The sequence below is a fragment of the Pteropus vampyrus genome, unplaced genomic scaffold (genome assembly GCF_000151845.1).
Source record: "Pteropus vampyrus isolate Shadow unplaced genomic scaffold, Pvam_2.0 Scaffold22, whole genome shotgun sequence".
Classification (NCBI taxonomy): domain Eukaryota; kingdom Metazoa; phylum Chordata; class Mammalia; order Chiroptera; family Pteropodidae; genus Pteropus; species Pteropus vampyrus.
In genome coordinates, this window is record NW_011888803.1 from 13660780 (window position 1) to 13676813 (window position 16034).

The window sequence follows — 16034 nt, forward strand, 5'->3', positions numbered from 1 at the left end:
CAAGCCAACGCACTGAGTGCAGGATGAGGTTGGGGGTGTCTTTCAAAACTAGTAAATGTCATCTGGGAACAACTGGCCCTTGGCAGATCTGGCTGGTCTGCACTCTCCTTTCCCCGGCCCAACCCCGAGACTCAATCCCCACACAACGTGAAAAATCACTCAGTTTTCTCAAAACTCGACTACTGGCTGGAAATGAAACCAGACAGCTGGTCCCCCAACTTGAGCCAACCAGGCAGAACGAAAAATGAAATGGGCCCCCAATCCACGCCCGCGAAGAGCCAGAGGAGCGGGGCTGAGATTTTCGTCCCGGACGGGTCCCACTGGCTGGGCGCCCCATGCGCTGCCAGGTCCCACGCCGCGGGAGCGAGCGTAATGTTTAAAGGCAATGACTGGTTTCTTTCAGAGTGGCCAGGTTTCCGTTTGTTTGAGACTCGGGGCTCTGGATTCTTTGTTAACAGCTCTGGCCAGAAAACGAAATATCGACTTTGCTTCGGGTTGAAATCACTCATTTATTTTCTCCCACGCATCGGCTCCGCGCAAACGAATTAGTTCGGGATGAACAGCCTGGGTCCCGCTGCCTCGGATTCGAGCAGCAGACCCCGAAAACAGGCTGTTACAGTCCCAGAGAAGCCAAATGCCTCTCCACCGGGCCCCTTACCCCCAGGAAAACGCTCCCCCCTCTCTGAAAATTTCTCCACCATTCATTTAGTACATCTGCGCCCAAAGCCGCGCGGGTTCATTCCTCGCCGTGGGGTCCCTGGCGCTTGGGCCCTAGAGCTTCAACGAGTTCCTACCTGGAGACACAGAGGGCGACGGAGGCCTCCAGAAGTCCTCAAATTCCGAGCTCCGATCGCAGACGCTGCCCTCGCAGCTGCCAGGGGACACGGAGGCTCTGTCGCGGGCCTCCGTCAGCTGCAACTCGGGGGACAAACGGCCCCTGGGCTCCGCCTTCGCCCCGCCTGCGTTCGAGGTGCTGTCTGCGGAGAGGAGGCAGAATAGGGGCTCAGGCTGGGCCTGGTTGGGCCCAATGGTTCTAAAGTGGCGCCCCCCAGACCATGGCACCCAGTGTTCTCATCTCTCCCCAGACCTTCCCGGATCCGAGGGCGAGAGCAGAGAGGCCTTGGCACCTTGGCGACAAGCCCGGAAGAAACCAGACGGTAGGAAACAAAACAAGCAGCAAAGGGGGCGTCGGGCCTCTCTTCCCGGTTCCTGGGGAATGGCGTGGCAGGGCGCAGAGTCTACGTTCCCGGGAGCAGCCCCGCCCGGCCCGCGCGCGCCCCGCACCTGCTCCGCCTGGCGCCAGCACATTCTCCAGGCGGAGAGAATAGTCGGGTCCCGGGGAGCGCGGCTGGTGGTAACTGTGAGCCTTCTTGCTCTTGACAAGGAACGAACGCGGCATGATGGTCGGGCGCGCTCCCCACTCTGCTCCAAGGGTCCCTGGAGCCGCTGTCACCCCACCGTTACCCCGAGTTCTTGCTCAGCCCCAGCCAGGCAGAGACCTGCGAGAGGAGAACCGGGTGGAAACGCGAGTCAGCACGCTCCGAGCCCGGGACTGGATAGTCGGGCGGAGATAGAGCTCTGGCCGGGGAGGAGCGAGAAAGGCCCGCGGGAGGAGGGGCCTGGCCCCGCTGCGCCACGCTCACCAGGTGGCACTCGGACAGGTGGTGCGAGCCCGCCGCTGCCGCCGCCACAGCTCAGCGGCAATCGTGGTCTGGAGGCCGGGGCTCAGGCCTCTTCCTTCTGCTCTGCCCACTCCCCTCGGCTCCTCCCCTTCCCCAGCAAAACTCGCTCCCACAATCAAACTCTTAGAAGAGCCAGAGCCCGCAACGCTCCAGTTACTCCAATTCGACCATTCACTGCATGCCTGGCTTTGCTTTCGGGCTGGGAAAGAGGTCGGGGACCCATGGATACATTTAGGGCCAGGGGATGTATCAGTGGTCCGGGACCTGAAATAGGCAAGGAGCCAACCCCTCCGAGAACTGGCTACAGACTGGAGTGAAAAGAAGGCAGAGGCGGGGCGCACTAGGCAGGCTGAGGGGTGGGGTCCGGTGGACAACACCAGAGAGACTGAGGGCAGCGAAGGCAGGAGAAAGAAAGCCGGAAAGCAGGACAAGAGGTGAGGCGGGGGGGGGGGGGGGGGGGGGGGGCGGGAGAGAGTGGCAGAAGACCGACCCCAGCCCAGGCAGGAACTCGCATCCCCATGATCTTGTTCCGCCCACGGTCATGCCCCATGCGGGGGAAAAAGTTGGCCCGGAGACGCAGGTGCGGTGGGAGCAGGCATGATCCAGGACGAGACACCCCAGGCCATGGAGACCTAATTTCGGAAACCAAGTCCCAGGCAAAAACACTTTCCTTTTTGCTCACCAACAACCTTGTCTTGGGGAAGTCGAGCCCGATCTGCGCGCGCTGGCGGGGAAACGCGCGGCGTTCCGGAGAACCCAGTTTAGCGGACGCAGGAGAACGCACGCTGCTCTGGCAGCAGCCAGAGAGCCGGGGTCCCGGCGCGGGGTTGGGAGAGAGCTAGCTACCCGCTACGTCGCTCTCATTAACCCCCAATCAGTTCACCTAATCCCAGGGTCGAAACCTGAGCCCGGCGGGGAGGCGGGGCAGTGCCTCCTGCTCTCCTCGTCTCTCAGGGGGCGGGACCAGGAGGGTGAGGAGGTCTAGGGAAAACAGCTTTCTTCCCGGGGCGACGACGATGGGGCCCGGGTTCACTTGCGAGCTGCAGGCTCTTCGGGCATCAGCTCTACGAGGTCTTGGCTAGTTCAGAAACAAGGGCGCTGGGGACCCTGGACCAGGGCAGGACCCCTTGTCCTTGGGCTTCGCGCGACGTAGACTACCAGATTAGGAGTCGCGCGGCTCTTAAGGCAGGATGCAGGACAGTCTACATCTGCCGGTTGGCGCTCCGGGCTCAAAACGAGTTCCAGCGGACTCGTTCTCGAAGGGCATTCCACGCCCCACTGTGTCTCCTTCTCCTGGGGAGTAGGGACAAGCTTGGGAGAAAAGACGGCTGGGACATGTAGCGGAGCCCAGAGCTACGTCTCCCGGTCCTAAGTGCCAGAAGGCCCCTAGGGGTGAGGGTGCCTCAGATCGGGACTTCAGGAGGCTTCGGGGTGTTTGGGCTGCCCTAGGGCTTAGTCCTGCCGCTTCAGTTTTCCTTGCGGCGCGGCATGAGCCACCCCTTCGGCCGTATAATTCGACACTACGAACGCAAAAATCAATTCCTTAAACAACCCTAAAACTCAGAGGAAAGGAAAACGGGTGGAAAGGTCCCGGGGGCCCTGCTGAGCCTTGAGTACGAGTTGGCGCGGAGCTGGACCAGAGTGGGGGGCGGGGGCACGGGGGAAACTGTCCGCGCCCGCGCTGAGTCTGGACTGGCTAGGACAGCGCGGGACCGAGCGGACGCGGTGGCACCTTCCCGACTCGGGCAACAGCCCCGCGCCACTCTCCCATCCTGGCTGGCTCTGTGGGTTCCTGGGAGGGTGGGGTGGGTAGCAGGGTGGTAGGGCAGCGGGCTGAGCGCGTGGGAAGGCGACCTCGAGTAGCAGCTGGCGGCCGGGGGGCGGGGCGGCCTTCTCCGCGCACGCGGGCCCGCAGGGCCTCTGTTCATGGTCAGGGCCTGGGAAGGCGGGAGCTGGAGGCGCTGAGGGAGCTGACTCTTGAGCCCAGCTGCCGCCGCCTCCCCACCAGATGTTTCCTTCCCGAGTGGGTCCCGCTCTCTTGCAGAACTACCAAATGGCCTGGCGCGCGTCCCCTGCGTCAGATCCCAGCCCCACCGTGCGGGTCGCGCCAGGACCCAGCGGATACAGTTCTTCGTGCTCCCGCACAGAGACTCGCCGCGGGTAGGAACCCAGCAGCGCCCTCTGGTCGCCCCCGCAGTGCCAGTGCCCAGCTAGTTTCCGCCGCCCCCGCCAGGAGGGAGGCGCAGAACAGGAGCAGCGGACCTACCTGCGGGGTCAGGGCGCGGACACTGCGCTCTGAGAGTTTCCAAACTGAGTTGCTTTCGGGACAGACCGCTCTCTCTGTCTCCTTCTCTCTCTCTCTTTTTTAATCTCCTTCCGAGCTCAGCCCCCAAAACCACAAGCTTCACTTCCTGAGCGTTAAGGAGTAGCTCGCTTAGCCCGCTCAGACATGCTCCCCACCCCCCTCCCCTAGTCCGGAGGCTGGGCGCGTTCCTCTGTGCAAGGGGCTAGGAGGCAGATAGGGGGCCCAGCCTTTCCAGCCATCTTCCACGACGGTCCTAACCCGGTTTTTCTCTGTAGAAAGGCGTGGGGCGGGAAGGGGGAGACCTGAAGGGCCCAGACACTAGAAATGACTCGAAAGAAAATGAACTGTTCTTGACTCTTGTGAGACTTCCACAGCGAGAAGCCACAGATTCAGGACACAGATTGACTGGAGCGCCGGGAGTGAGAGCGCCCTGCTCCGAGGAGGCCTCCCCGCCCATCTGGTCCGGGACAATCCCCCCAGCCCCCGACCTCGCCTCCTGCTTGGGTTGCGCCGCCCCCGGGTCGGGACAGTGAATCACCCGCCCGCGGTGCCGCCGGCCTGGAGCCCGGCGAGTGGCCGCGGCGTCCGCAGAGAGAAACCTGCACCGCCGCCCCGAAATAGCTTGTTGTGGAAACACTTCGGGATAAATACGCCCAACGATGCTGAAAATACCTTGACACCCAATCCGAGAGGTTTGCTCATTTCCCTTCGGATTTAGGTAATGGTTAAATTTGGAAGAGGTGGGCGAGCGCCGAGCCCCCGGCGGAGAGGGCGCTGGTGGCGCGTCCCGCGGGCGCCCGGCTGGGCTGGAGGGAGCACCCTCCCCACGCCGTGCTCTCCCGCGCGGTGCCGGCCTCGCTCTGCTGGCGGCTAATTTCCGGTGGTCGGAGCTGCGAAATTAAAGTCCACGCGGGAGGGAGCGCGCGGGGGCAGCGGCGGCGGCTGCTCGGCTGACCCCGCCCTGCCCAGGCCCGCCAAGGAGAGCTGAATCTCAGGGGCGGGCTCCGCCACCCACTGAGGTCATACATAGGCACCTGGTCCAGAGGGGAGCAGTAAAGCGCCATGAAAGCACTACCCCGATGATTCTTAAAAAGTAAATCTTCGCCGGGATTGTGTGTTATATGAGGGTGGGCAACTGGATCTACGGCACTATGCCCCTGGTAGTCTCTTAAAAAATGTCTGTGGACTCAGTAAATGAATGGCATTAATTAATTAATTCTGTTAATAGAACAGAAAAAATTAAAATCTCACCCATAAGTAAACAATGCAGCAATCTCCAACGCTAGCCTGTATGTCATGATCCATAGTGTGGTCTGTTGTGTATACCTAAAGTCCAAGCCTTTTCCTGACAAGGGTGGATATCGTTGTAATTGCATTGCTTTCCTAAATGAATTGACTTAGATTTTGATCACTAATGCATGCACAATAAGTCTCCAGTGTCAGATACCGGGAGAAGAGAGTGGTGCTCTTATTTCTTGCCAATATAATACCATATATTAGAGTAATCCAAAGTTCTCTAGGAAAAAAGAGTCCCTTAGAGCTCTTTTCCTAGAGAATTTTTTAATAATTTTAAATTTGTACTGTAAATCTAAATAATTGTGGAAAATATTTGGTTACCGTGGCAGCGCTTCAAGCATGCTTTAATAAATTAATTATGTTTTATACAGCAATGGCTGCACACCTACTGTGTGCCAGGTGCTGGACTAGGCATACATCTTTTGTGCCTACTTGCCGTCTTTATACTAATACTTGCTCAACACACCCTTTATAAATAAATGCAGAGGTAACTAGTCTTAATCAGAAAGATTACAAATATTGAATTAGCTGAAGGGAAATTAAGGGCGTTTTGTTAAGTTTTTATTTCTTGGGTGCTTTGTCCTGGCCCAAGATATAAAAATCTTAAAACAGTCCAAAACAAATATTTCCCTTATTCCTTCTATCCTATGCAAAGCAGAAAAAGACAAAAATTTAAAAGAAAATGATAAATGAGTCAAAAGAAAATTTATTATCAATCAAATTCTAGGGAAATGGCTAAACCATTTTCTTTGCACATTAGCAAGTTCACAGTCAAAATTTCTTGAAAAGGGGATGTGACTATTCAGCAGTTTAATTGAGTGTTGCTTTTTGAAGTCTCAGAAAACATGGGGAGGCTATGAAGGGGACAAATAAATCACCTTGCATATCACCTTAGAATAAATCTATTTCATTCAGAATAAATCTATTTCATTCAGATTAAATCTAGTCATCTTGCTTTGTTTGCTCTTCACAAGCTTTTGAGTTTGCAAAACAAAACTGAGGACTGGGACAGGAACACCAGAGAGAAGCAGGTGGGAGGGAGATGGCACCGAATCCCCCTTTTCCTGTTTTGAACCATGTGGCTGTATTACCGATTCAAACAAATAAATACATATTAAAAATATTTAACTAGCAAGAGCAGGTCATTTCTCAGGTGTATGGTGTTGAAATGTGATTCCCATTTAGCGGGAGCAGGGGGAAAAAGTAAGAAGAGGGGCACCTGAAGGTTAAGAAACTTGCCAAACAGCAGCCAAGAGCCAGTACTGGAAATGGTAGAATGAATCTGACTTGCCACTACTTCAAACTACTTCTCATTTACTACTAACCTGAGAGTAAAGACAATAAGAACCCTCCCCCGACACACACCCCCGCCAAAGTGCAAATTTTTAAAAGCTAGAAAGAATCCCTACCCCCATATGTTCCTTTGGAACTGAAATCTAATGGTAAGCATAATGTAGGCTCAGGGCATAATTTTCTATAAATACTGGTTTCCCCAGTATTTATAGGGATATAGTATAAAAGGATGTATAAAAGGATGTTAAATTGACTAATTTTGTCAGTAATTTACTAATTGCTATTAAGTAACAAAAATAATCTATCAGTAGGTGCCAAATAACAAATGACCTTCTTCATGAGGCAAACATTTCCAAGCTCTGGCCAGTGGCCTATTTATTTCAAGCAGCATCTCATAGATCAGAATTTCCCTACAATAAAAGATCTGAGACATTTTTAAAAAGAAAATTGTGACAGGATATTACCAGTCTCTTATTTATTTATTTTTTTTTCACAAAGCTTTACAGTTACCATCTCTGTTCTATTTGGGGAGATATAGCTTCGAAGGATGGGTGATCCAGGAACCGCAGAGAGGGGTGGTGATGCCCCATTTTCCAGCATACATTTCTGTAATGTTTGCTTCATTTGATTTTCACAGCAATGCTGCCAGGAGGGGAAAGAGTCCATGCTCTTTGTAGACAATCATTTGTGGGTATCAATCTCTGTTATGCTAGTTAACTACCCCTGTGACCTTGAGTAAGTTAATTCAACTCTCCCAGCCTCAGTTTCTCACTTGTAAAGTCAGAATACCTACCTACCTTGCAAGACTGCGGAGCAGTCCTTCAGTTTCCACTCTTCACAGGTTCCTCTGGGCACCAAGAATGGAAGAATGCTCCCAGTGGGGGTGTCCTAGGTTTAACCTCCTTGTTCCATGTCCTGCTTCAATTTATTCAACTCTGCATAAGTAAACTTCGTTACAGCAATTTTCAGGGACTTGGATTTTTTTTTAAGTCAAAAGTCAGAGAAAGTGAATGAAGGATCTATTTTCATTTCTAGATATTTTATGGATTTGTTTTGGGAAAGTTAAATTAGTAACCAACTTGTTTTAGGACTAAGTTTACCCATCTTTAAAACAGGAAATGTCTGCCATGTGTCAAATACCGTGAGCTATTGGCTGAAGAGTACCTGTGGGAGACACACTTAAAGTAAAATCAAAAAGAAAAAAAAAAATCACAGGGTGGGACTGGGCATGAGGCTCCTCTGCAGGCCAGACAGAGGTTTTGTCTTTATGAAGGTGGTGCTTTATTTTTAAAATATATTTTTTCATTATAAATGATATGAGATATAATTTGATAAAGAAAGAAGAAACCCTAGTAAAACAACTTTCCAGTGTTTTTGCTCTGCTTCTTTAAAAAACCATAACTGTAATCATATCACAGGTACAAATGTGTATTCTGCTTTTTTTACTGAACGTTATAATAGTATTTCTTTTTCCTATTCTCTTTTATTTTTCAAGTTTTATTTAATTGAACAAAAAGTTTTATAGTAAAAATTATTTAAATAAAAATTATGACAATCATCTTCCTTGCTCTAGTATTATCTTTTATCATTCTCAGTCGCTTAAAAAAGGAGTCTAAACTAGATTACTGTAATTTACTCAATCGCTCCTGTTTTAGTATTTAGCTCTTTAAAATTTTTTACTATTTTAAATAATGCAATAAAAAGTTTTCTGGAGCTAGCTTTGCCCACATTTTAAATTGCTTCTTTAAGAGGTATTTTTAGGGGCGAAATTTCTGGATCTGACAATGGATATTTTTAAGGCCTTTGATACATACCAGAAAAAGTGTTTTGGATAACATGTTTATTTAATGCATAAGCCAAGAGAATTCATATCACTTAACAAGCAATTAAAAGATTATAAAAATCAACTATGGAAAAGTTAGATTTTGATTAAAGACCAGATATAGTACAGGTCTCTATTTTATTCACATGAAGTATTTGTTAGACAATAACCACACCCTGTCATATTGCCATGGTTTTGTCCTCATGGCATTAAACAACTATTTAATTTTTGTCTTTGCATTAGCTATCTTTGTGGGTATAGTCAGGCAGAGATATATATTTTTTCTAAATTGTATGAATTCAAGGAAAATAAATGCAAAGTGGTAATTGCGTAATGGCTTAATTCAAATGTTATATAATACCATTGTCTCCCTTCTACTCTTACAAGTAGCAGGCTATCAAGATAAAATTCAAATGTCGCTGTAAGTCAGAATGAGATTTGATGGTATCATTTATGGAAAGTGGGTAATGCTTTTTTTGACCGACATACGCAAAAATTGGGAAATGGGGTAAAGGAGAAATTTGGAGATAAACAAATTAATATAAGTCTTATGCTATGAGTAAGATCTGATGTCATATTAATATTTGGAATCCTTTCAAAAATGAAGAAAAACACTATTTTTTTAAATAAACATTTTGGGACTGACATTCAAATCTTGATACATTATAAAATATATTACTATAAAAATTTTAAATTAAACTTTACAAAAAGGATTTCAAACATCTGATGAGGGAGGGGGCTGTTAGCTCTGGTGTTCAGAGTTCAAATAAGAAAATTGTTAACCTCTCCACATATGTATTTTTACATTGTTCCTAAGAACAGATTGACTGAATAAAGTGTCATCTTATGTGTGGGCTGCATGAGATGACTCTTCATAGAAACATACCCAGTGTGAACTTTTATGGAAAAAAAAAAGGAGTAGATTTTACTTGGTGAATGGAAAATGTAACGAGAGAGGAAATGTAAAATTATTTTTCTTTTAAGTTTTTCACCATTTCCTCCAGGATGTTTGGTGATCATTTTACTCTACCCTAGATGAAACACTTCGCTTTAAGAAAGTAAAGCCTGTATATTGTAACTTTGCCTGAGAGGCACGTCCCTCGGTAGACAGCATGAACACATTCCCTCATATGCAGCAAACTTCTAACCCATCACCCCAATAGTGGAGAGTTATTTGGTATGTTGCTCGTCACAAGCCCAGAAAATTGCATTCAATAAATACATCGCCGAACACAGCATAGCTATATGATGGAACATTTGTAAAGTAGATAAAAGAAAAATTGAAACACACTTCCATATCCCACTACCTTAGTTTAACCACTACTAACTACTATTTGGGAGTAGTTTTTTTTTTCCAATCTCAAAAAAAAAAAAAAGAAATCTAGATGTATATTTTGCAAAATATATATACTAGATGTATATTTTGATATTGTATAACTGTCTATTTAGATGATGTGTTATGATTTTTTTATTCACCTTTTACTGGACAGTTAGATTGTTTTTCTTTTCCCTACTATAAATGATACAGTGATTTTTTAAAGTTTTTATGTATGTATTTTTTTTCTTTAGGATTGATTGGCAGAAGAGGAATTACTGAATCAAAGAGTAAGAACATTTTAAAGTTTATGGACACATATTGACAAATTATTTTTCCAAATAAGTGTAACAATTACACCCCTGCCAAGGAAAATTTTAAATACCATAGTAAATGAAGGGCAGCAGAATGTAGTAATTAAAGACATGGACCTGAGCCAGATTTTCATAGTCTAGAAATTCTGACTCTGTCATTATCCTTAGACAAGTTCCTTAACTTCTCTGTTTCTTTATCTGTAAACATAGTTACAATAATAGCACCTACGTCATAGGTTGTTGTACTGCACAGATTCAACAAGTTCATAGATGTGAAGATAGAGTAGGCATTTGCTGTTATCACTATACGCCAGGCACTCTTCAAAGCCTTTTCACTCATTATCTCTCTGACTATCCCAATAAACAGGCTATGGAAATAGACTTGGAGAGGCTTGCCTTCTCTGGGTCACACAGCTAGACAAGGACAGAGCCTAGATTCAAACCCTGGTTGCAGACCCTAGGCAGGCTCCAGGAGGTAGGCTTCGGGGCCTCACAATGTGGAAGCAGGAGCTTGCACACTTTGGGCAGAGCCCAGGACTTGCCAGAAAGCATTTTAATATAAATTTCTGATATCCCCAATCAGACTGACCACCTGAGAGGCCCTTTCCCTGGCTCACAGGCCTCATCTCCTACAGGAGGCCTTGGGTTCTAGACTTTCGAAGATCACTTCCAACTTTGTTGTGTCCCTAACAAATTGAGCAGTTCACTGGGGCTGAGGCTGGTAGACGAGTGCCAAAGGCTCATTGCCTCTTCCTAAAATATTCTTTACTGTTCCTGTTTTCAGGTAAGGACCAATACAGTGGTAAGGGCCACAGTGAACTTTGATTTGAGCTTTAAAACGCCACCCCCGTCCGCCTGCTACACATCTGCACATAACCCCCAATCCCTACATGATGAAAGAATGAGCAGGGCTTCTGTGCAAATCAGAGATTTGCTTGTGCACCTCACTATCTCTTTGTTCACTGGTGAGAGAGAATGTCCTGGTGACAACAAGGGAACACAAAAGATAGCCTCAGAAAGAGCTCTGCCTCAGATGGTAACCCATTTACCAGTATGGAGACTAAGTTTAAAAGCAGCCACTGAGGCCTGAAGGGTGGAAAGGTCCAGTGCTGGCTCAGTGGTCCCACAGGAAAATGAGGTTTGTGGACTCAATTGTACAATTCAATTTCATCCAACAATATTTACTGAACACTGATTGAATGTCATGTGCCATGCCATATGTGGGTTTCTGTTCTCTTTCAACCAACTCAGAAATGAATATAGCAGGGAAGGTGAATAAAAAAGAAAATTAATAAATGAAGAATATTTTTATCCTATCCCAGTCCTCTGAGATGCCATCTGGCATGGCATATTTCTATTTTTTTATGGCAAAAATAAAATTATTTAATTTAGTAAGGTAGTCATATCAATGAAGACATAATAGAGTATCTAATTTTTATTCTAACATTTGTACTTTTTTATGATAAGAGTAATACATGTTCATTTTATTTATTTTTAAATTTTATTTATTTTTAATTACAGTTGATGTTCAGTATTATTTTATGTTAGTTTCAGGTGTACAGCATAGTGGTTAGACATTTATATAATTTACGAGGTGCTTCCCCTCACCCGATTAATCTAATACCCACCTGGCACTATTCATAATTATTACAAAATTATTTACTATATTCCCTATGTTGTACTTTACATCTCCTTGATTATTTCATAACTACCAATTTGTACTTCTTAATCCCTTCACCTTTTTCATCCAGCCCCCCTCCCCACCAACCCTTCTTCCATCTGGCAACTTTCAGTTTGTTCTCTGTATCTGAGTCTGTTTCTGTTTTGTTTATTTATTTTGTTCTTTAGATTCTATATATAAATGAGATCATATGGTATCTGCCTTTCTCTGTTTGACTTATTTCACTTAGCATAATACCTTCCAGGTCCATCTATGTTGTCGCAAATGATAAAATTTCATTCCTTTTTACGGCCGAGTAATAGTCCATTGTTTATATGTACCACTTCTTTATCCAATTGTCTATTGATGGGCACTTAGGTTGCTTCCATATCTTGGCTATTGTAAATATGCTGCAATGAACATAGAGGTGCATATATCTTTTTGATTTAGTGTTTTGGATTTCTTTGGATAAATACCTAGATGTGGAATTACTGGGTTATAAGGTAGTTCTATTTTTAATTTTTTGAGGAACCTCCCAACTGTTTTCTATAGTGGCTGCACCAGCTTACAATCCCACCAACAGTGTCTGAGGGTTTCCTTTTCTCCACATCCTTGCCAACACTTGTTATTTTTTGATTTATTGATAATAGCCATTCTGACAGGTGTGAGGTGATAACTCTTTGTGGTTTTAATTTGCTTTACTCTAACAATTAGTGACACTGATCATCTTTTCAGATGTCTATTTGCCATCTGTATGTTCTCTTTAGAGAAACTTCTAGTCAGATCCGTTGCCCATTTGTAAATTGGATTGTTAATATTTTGGTGTTAAGTTACACGAGTTCTTTATAAATTTTCGATATTAACCCCTTATCAAATGTATCATTGGTGAATATCTCCTCCCATTCAGTAGGTAGTCTTTTCAGTTTTTCAATGGTTTCCTTTGCTGTACCAAACCTTTTTGGTTTGATGTAGTAGGGACTTTTCTTTTGACCAGTGTGATGGGTAATTTTATATGTCAACTTGACTAGGCTAAGGGATGCCCAGATAGCCGGTAGAACATTATTTCTTGGTGTGTCTGTGAGGGTATTTCCAGAAGAGATTCTCATTTGAATCAGTAGACTGAATAAAGAAGATCCGCTCTCACCAATGTGGGTCAGCATCATCCGATCTATTGAGGGCCTTACTAGAACAGAAGGGGGAGGAAGGGTGAATTCAGATTTCCCCCCATGCTATCTTGATCGGGACGACCATCCTCTCCTGCCCTTGGAGGTTAGAACTTATGGTTCTCAGGCCTTTGGACCCGCCACCTCTGCCCTTATTTGCCACAGACTGAATTATGCCACTGGTTTCCTAGATCTCCAGCTTGCAGATTGTGGCACTTTTTGGCCTCCATAACAGCATAAGCCAATTCCTATAATAAATCTCTCTCTCTCACACACACACACACACACACACACACACACACACACACCATGATGTGTGTGTGTGTGTGTGTGTGTGTGTGTATCCCCTATTGGTTCTGTTTCTCTGGAGAACCTTGACTAATACAACAAACCAGTCAGAACATTGCACAGTTTCTCCTTCAGATCTGAAATTCATGTAAAATGAGGCAGGGGTTAGCATTTTAGAACATCAAAATATTCTACCAGTTGCAGAAGAATGTATTCTATTTTTCACACAAAGATATTTTTGCTTTTTTGGGAATCATTTTGCAGTTTGGATTGAAGAAAGGCACTTAATTTGGGGTATTTCATCATGCTTCTCTAACAAAAACTTCTCTGTTTTTGCTTAGGATTCTCTGAGGAAGGAGTCAGAGAGGGTAGGTGAAAGTATTTTTTTTCTTTTTCTTCCTCCCTCTTCCCTCTCTCCTTCTTTCTGTCTCCCTTTCTCTCTTTCTTTATCACATAGTTGAGATTAACTATTACTATTAAATATTCTTGGTTCCAAGGTCAGATATATTTCTCTCTGGTATCTTAAAAAGTGGTTATTGTAAGATAGATATGAACAATGTTCTCAGACAACCTTAAAATAGATGCAACAAAAGTTGTTGTTTTTCACAGCACTCAATATATGTTGTTGACATCACACGAAAGTAGAGTTTGGTAAAAATTATACTTCAGGAAGCTCTGGCACTGTCCAGCAAGGTACCAGATGTCTATTGATTTGGTTTAATCCATGGACATGTTTTAGACTAGACTATCTGAAAAAGTGCGTAAGTTGATGTATGTTTCAAATAATCCTCCCTGAAAATTGCCTATCCTTACTGAGTTTTTAAAATAAATATTAGATAATGAAATGAGATTATATTCCCAACTAAATCATGGAATGCAGCTATTCCGAGTTATCTGAATTCAGACCCATATTTCTTAATAGACAATTCAAGGGTAGAGTTTGACCTATTATGGAAGCTGAGGTACCTAAGGACAGCTGGCTATATAAAAGGGTTTTCTCACCTAAAAGGGAAAACCAAAGTCAGGTGTAAGGTTTTCCTGAGGAAATTGTTTTCAGTCTGCGTAGCACATAAATGAGACCCTAAAAGGGTCTTGTCTTTCTGTTATTTTTTTACAACAGAAAGGAGTTGTCTTACTCATTTACAAAAATGGTTTTATATCCCAGGTTCTTTAAGATTTAATTTAAGCATTAATAGGGGGCAGCAGGATAGAGCACATCTGTGTTGAACTTGTTTTGTTGGCCCCTAACCAGTTTCTACCAACAGACCTAAAGGTTGAGGAAGTTCAAAGCAATGAAAATTATAATGTTGGCATATAATAGACAAGTCGTGTCCTCAGTCCTCCTTATGTATAATACTAATCTAAAAAAACCCAAGCTTGAAATTTGTCAGTCAAGCTAATAACTAATTTTTATTGATTGTTGACTATGAAATTTGCCAAGTTCTTTTTTCTTATTATTTCATTGAATACAATAACCCTATGAGGTAGACAGTGCTGTTGTTGTTGTTGTTATTTTATGGATGAGGAAACTGAGGCTTAGAGAGGTAATTTTGTCTGAAGTCACACAGTTATTTAATAGGATTCAAACCTAAATGAATTCGAATTAAAACCCAGACTCCTAACTCCTTGATTATGATATTCCCCTACCCCCATAATAAGCAAACACACTAGATGGTCCTTTATTCAAGCTGGCTTTGTAAAAGATAAGATAAATGCTGCTCTTCTCCTAAGCAAGATCATGCCTGGAGAGAGAACAAGTCAGTAATACCTCTTGTTAATATCTATCAGAGCTCGTAATTCACAGCAATTCTTAAATGGCTCTAGAAATAAAGTCTCGGGTGCTTTATTCTCTTTTATAAACTTCTATTGATGTATAATTTATATGCATACAGTAAAAGTGCATAAATCTTAAGAGTTTGGCTTGGTTAATTTTTTTCATAGCTATACACCCAAGTCAAAATCTAGATTATTTCTAGCACCCCAGGTGCTTGATTGAATTTGTATTTTTTTTAATCAGTTGCTACTATGGGAGACCATTACTGAGCTCCGGTTAGATATTGGCTTGGGAGCTACAAAAATCTAGACTATTGACCCTGGTTTGTAGAGTTAAGTAAAGTGAGCCTCCCATGAGCCAACTCAGATCTGCGATGCCACTCCATCATCTTGCCTTGGAGACTGTCCAAATTGCCAGATCCAGTGATCTGGTTCTGTTTCTCCTATATGATTGGAGCAAAAGAGGTTTTACTGTTTTTGTTTTATTTTCCTGGAAAATAAAAAACATATATAGATAAAATAGTAAACTGCACCCCCTGTATCCATCACCCAGCTCCAACAGTAAATCTCTGGCTAAATTTGTTTCATGTATCTCTCCATTCACTGCTCCCCTCCTCTGCCTGACTATTTTGAAGTAAATCTCAAATATCATATCTTTTGTTAATATTTCAGGATGTCTTTGAAAGAATAAGGACTCTTCTTAGTAATAGCTTTTAAGGCAAAGAAAAATTATAGAAGATCTTTAATTCTACCAGATTTTATAAGGGTCATTCCAAATTTGGGTTTATCATGATTAATCCTAAGATTTTCTTGGCTACTCAGCAGTCCTTGACAAATCACATATTAGGGAAGTGATATCTTTATTTTTAGTGAAAACTGCTTATGAGTTTTCTACATCCAAAGAGGTTTATTTTAAATTCAGCTAATGATAAATCACCAGGTATTTGAAAGCTCTCAGCCACCTTACTTTTCTCGGTGCCCTAACCACAGTAATCTAATTCCTAGGTATTACGGCTCTAGGACAGGGATGCTCTTAGCTAAGTCAGAGAAAAGATAACTCTATATGTAATCCAGAGTATTTATTCTAAGGATGTTTAGAAGCATAATAGCGATAATATGTGAA

General features: G+C 44.4%; 1 protein-coding gene across 3 annotated transcripts in view; it reads right to left on the bottom strand.

The window, feature by feature from the left end:
- The window catches only part of GFI1 (growth factor independent 1 transcriptional repressor), an 11315-nt gene extending 7289 nt beyond the window's left edge, over window positions 1–4026 (bottom strand). The window contains exons 1-3 of one of the 3 annotated variants that reach the window (XM_011355653.2): window positions 3949–4026; window positions 1285–1499; window positions 795–977 (exon numbers count right to left, since the gene is read on the bottom strand). In XM_011355653.2, the coding sequence (XP_011353955.1) occupies window positions 795–977; window positions 1285–1399 (298 nt within the window). In that variant the 5' untranslated portion in view covers window positions 1400–1499; window positions 3949–4026. Of the gene's footprint in view, window positions 1–794; window positions 978–1284; window positions 1523–2364; window positions 2489–3948 lie in introns of those variants that run through there. The other 2 variants (XM_011355652.1, XM_023528110.1) reach the window with 2 other exon arrangements.
- Between the last annotated feature and the right edge of the window lie 12008 nt (window positions 4027–16034).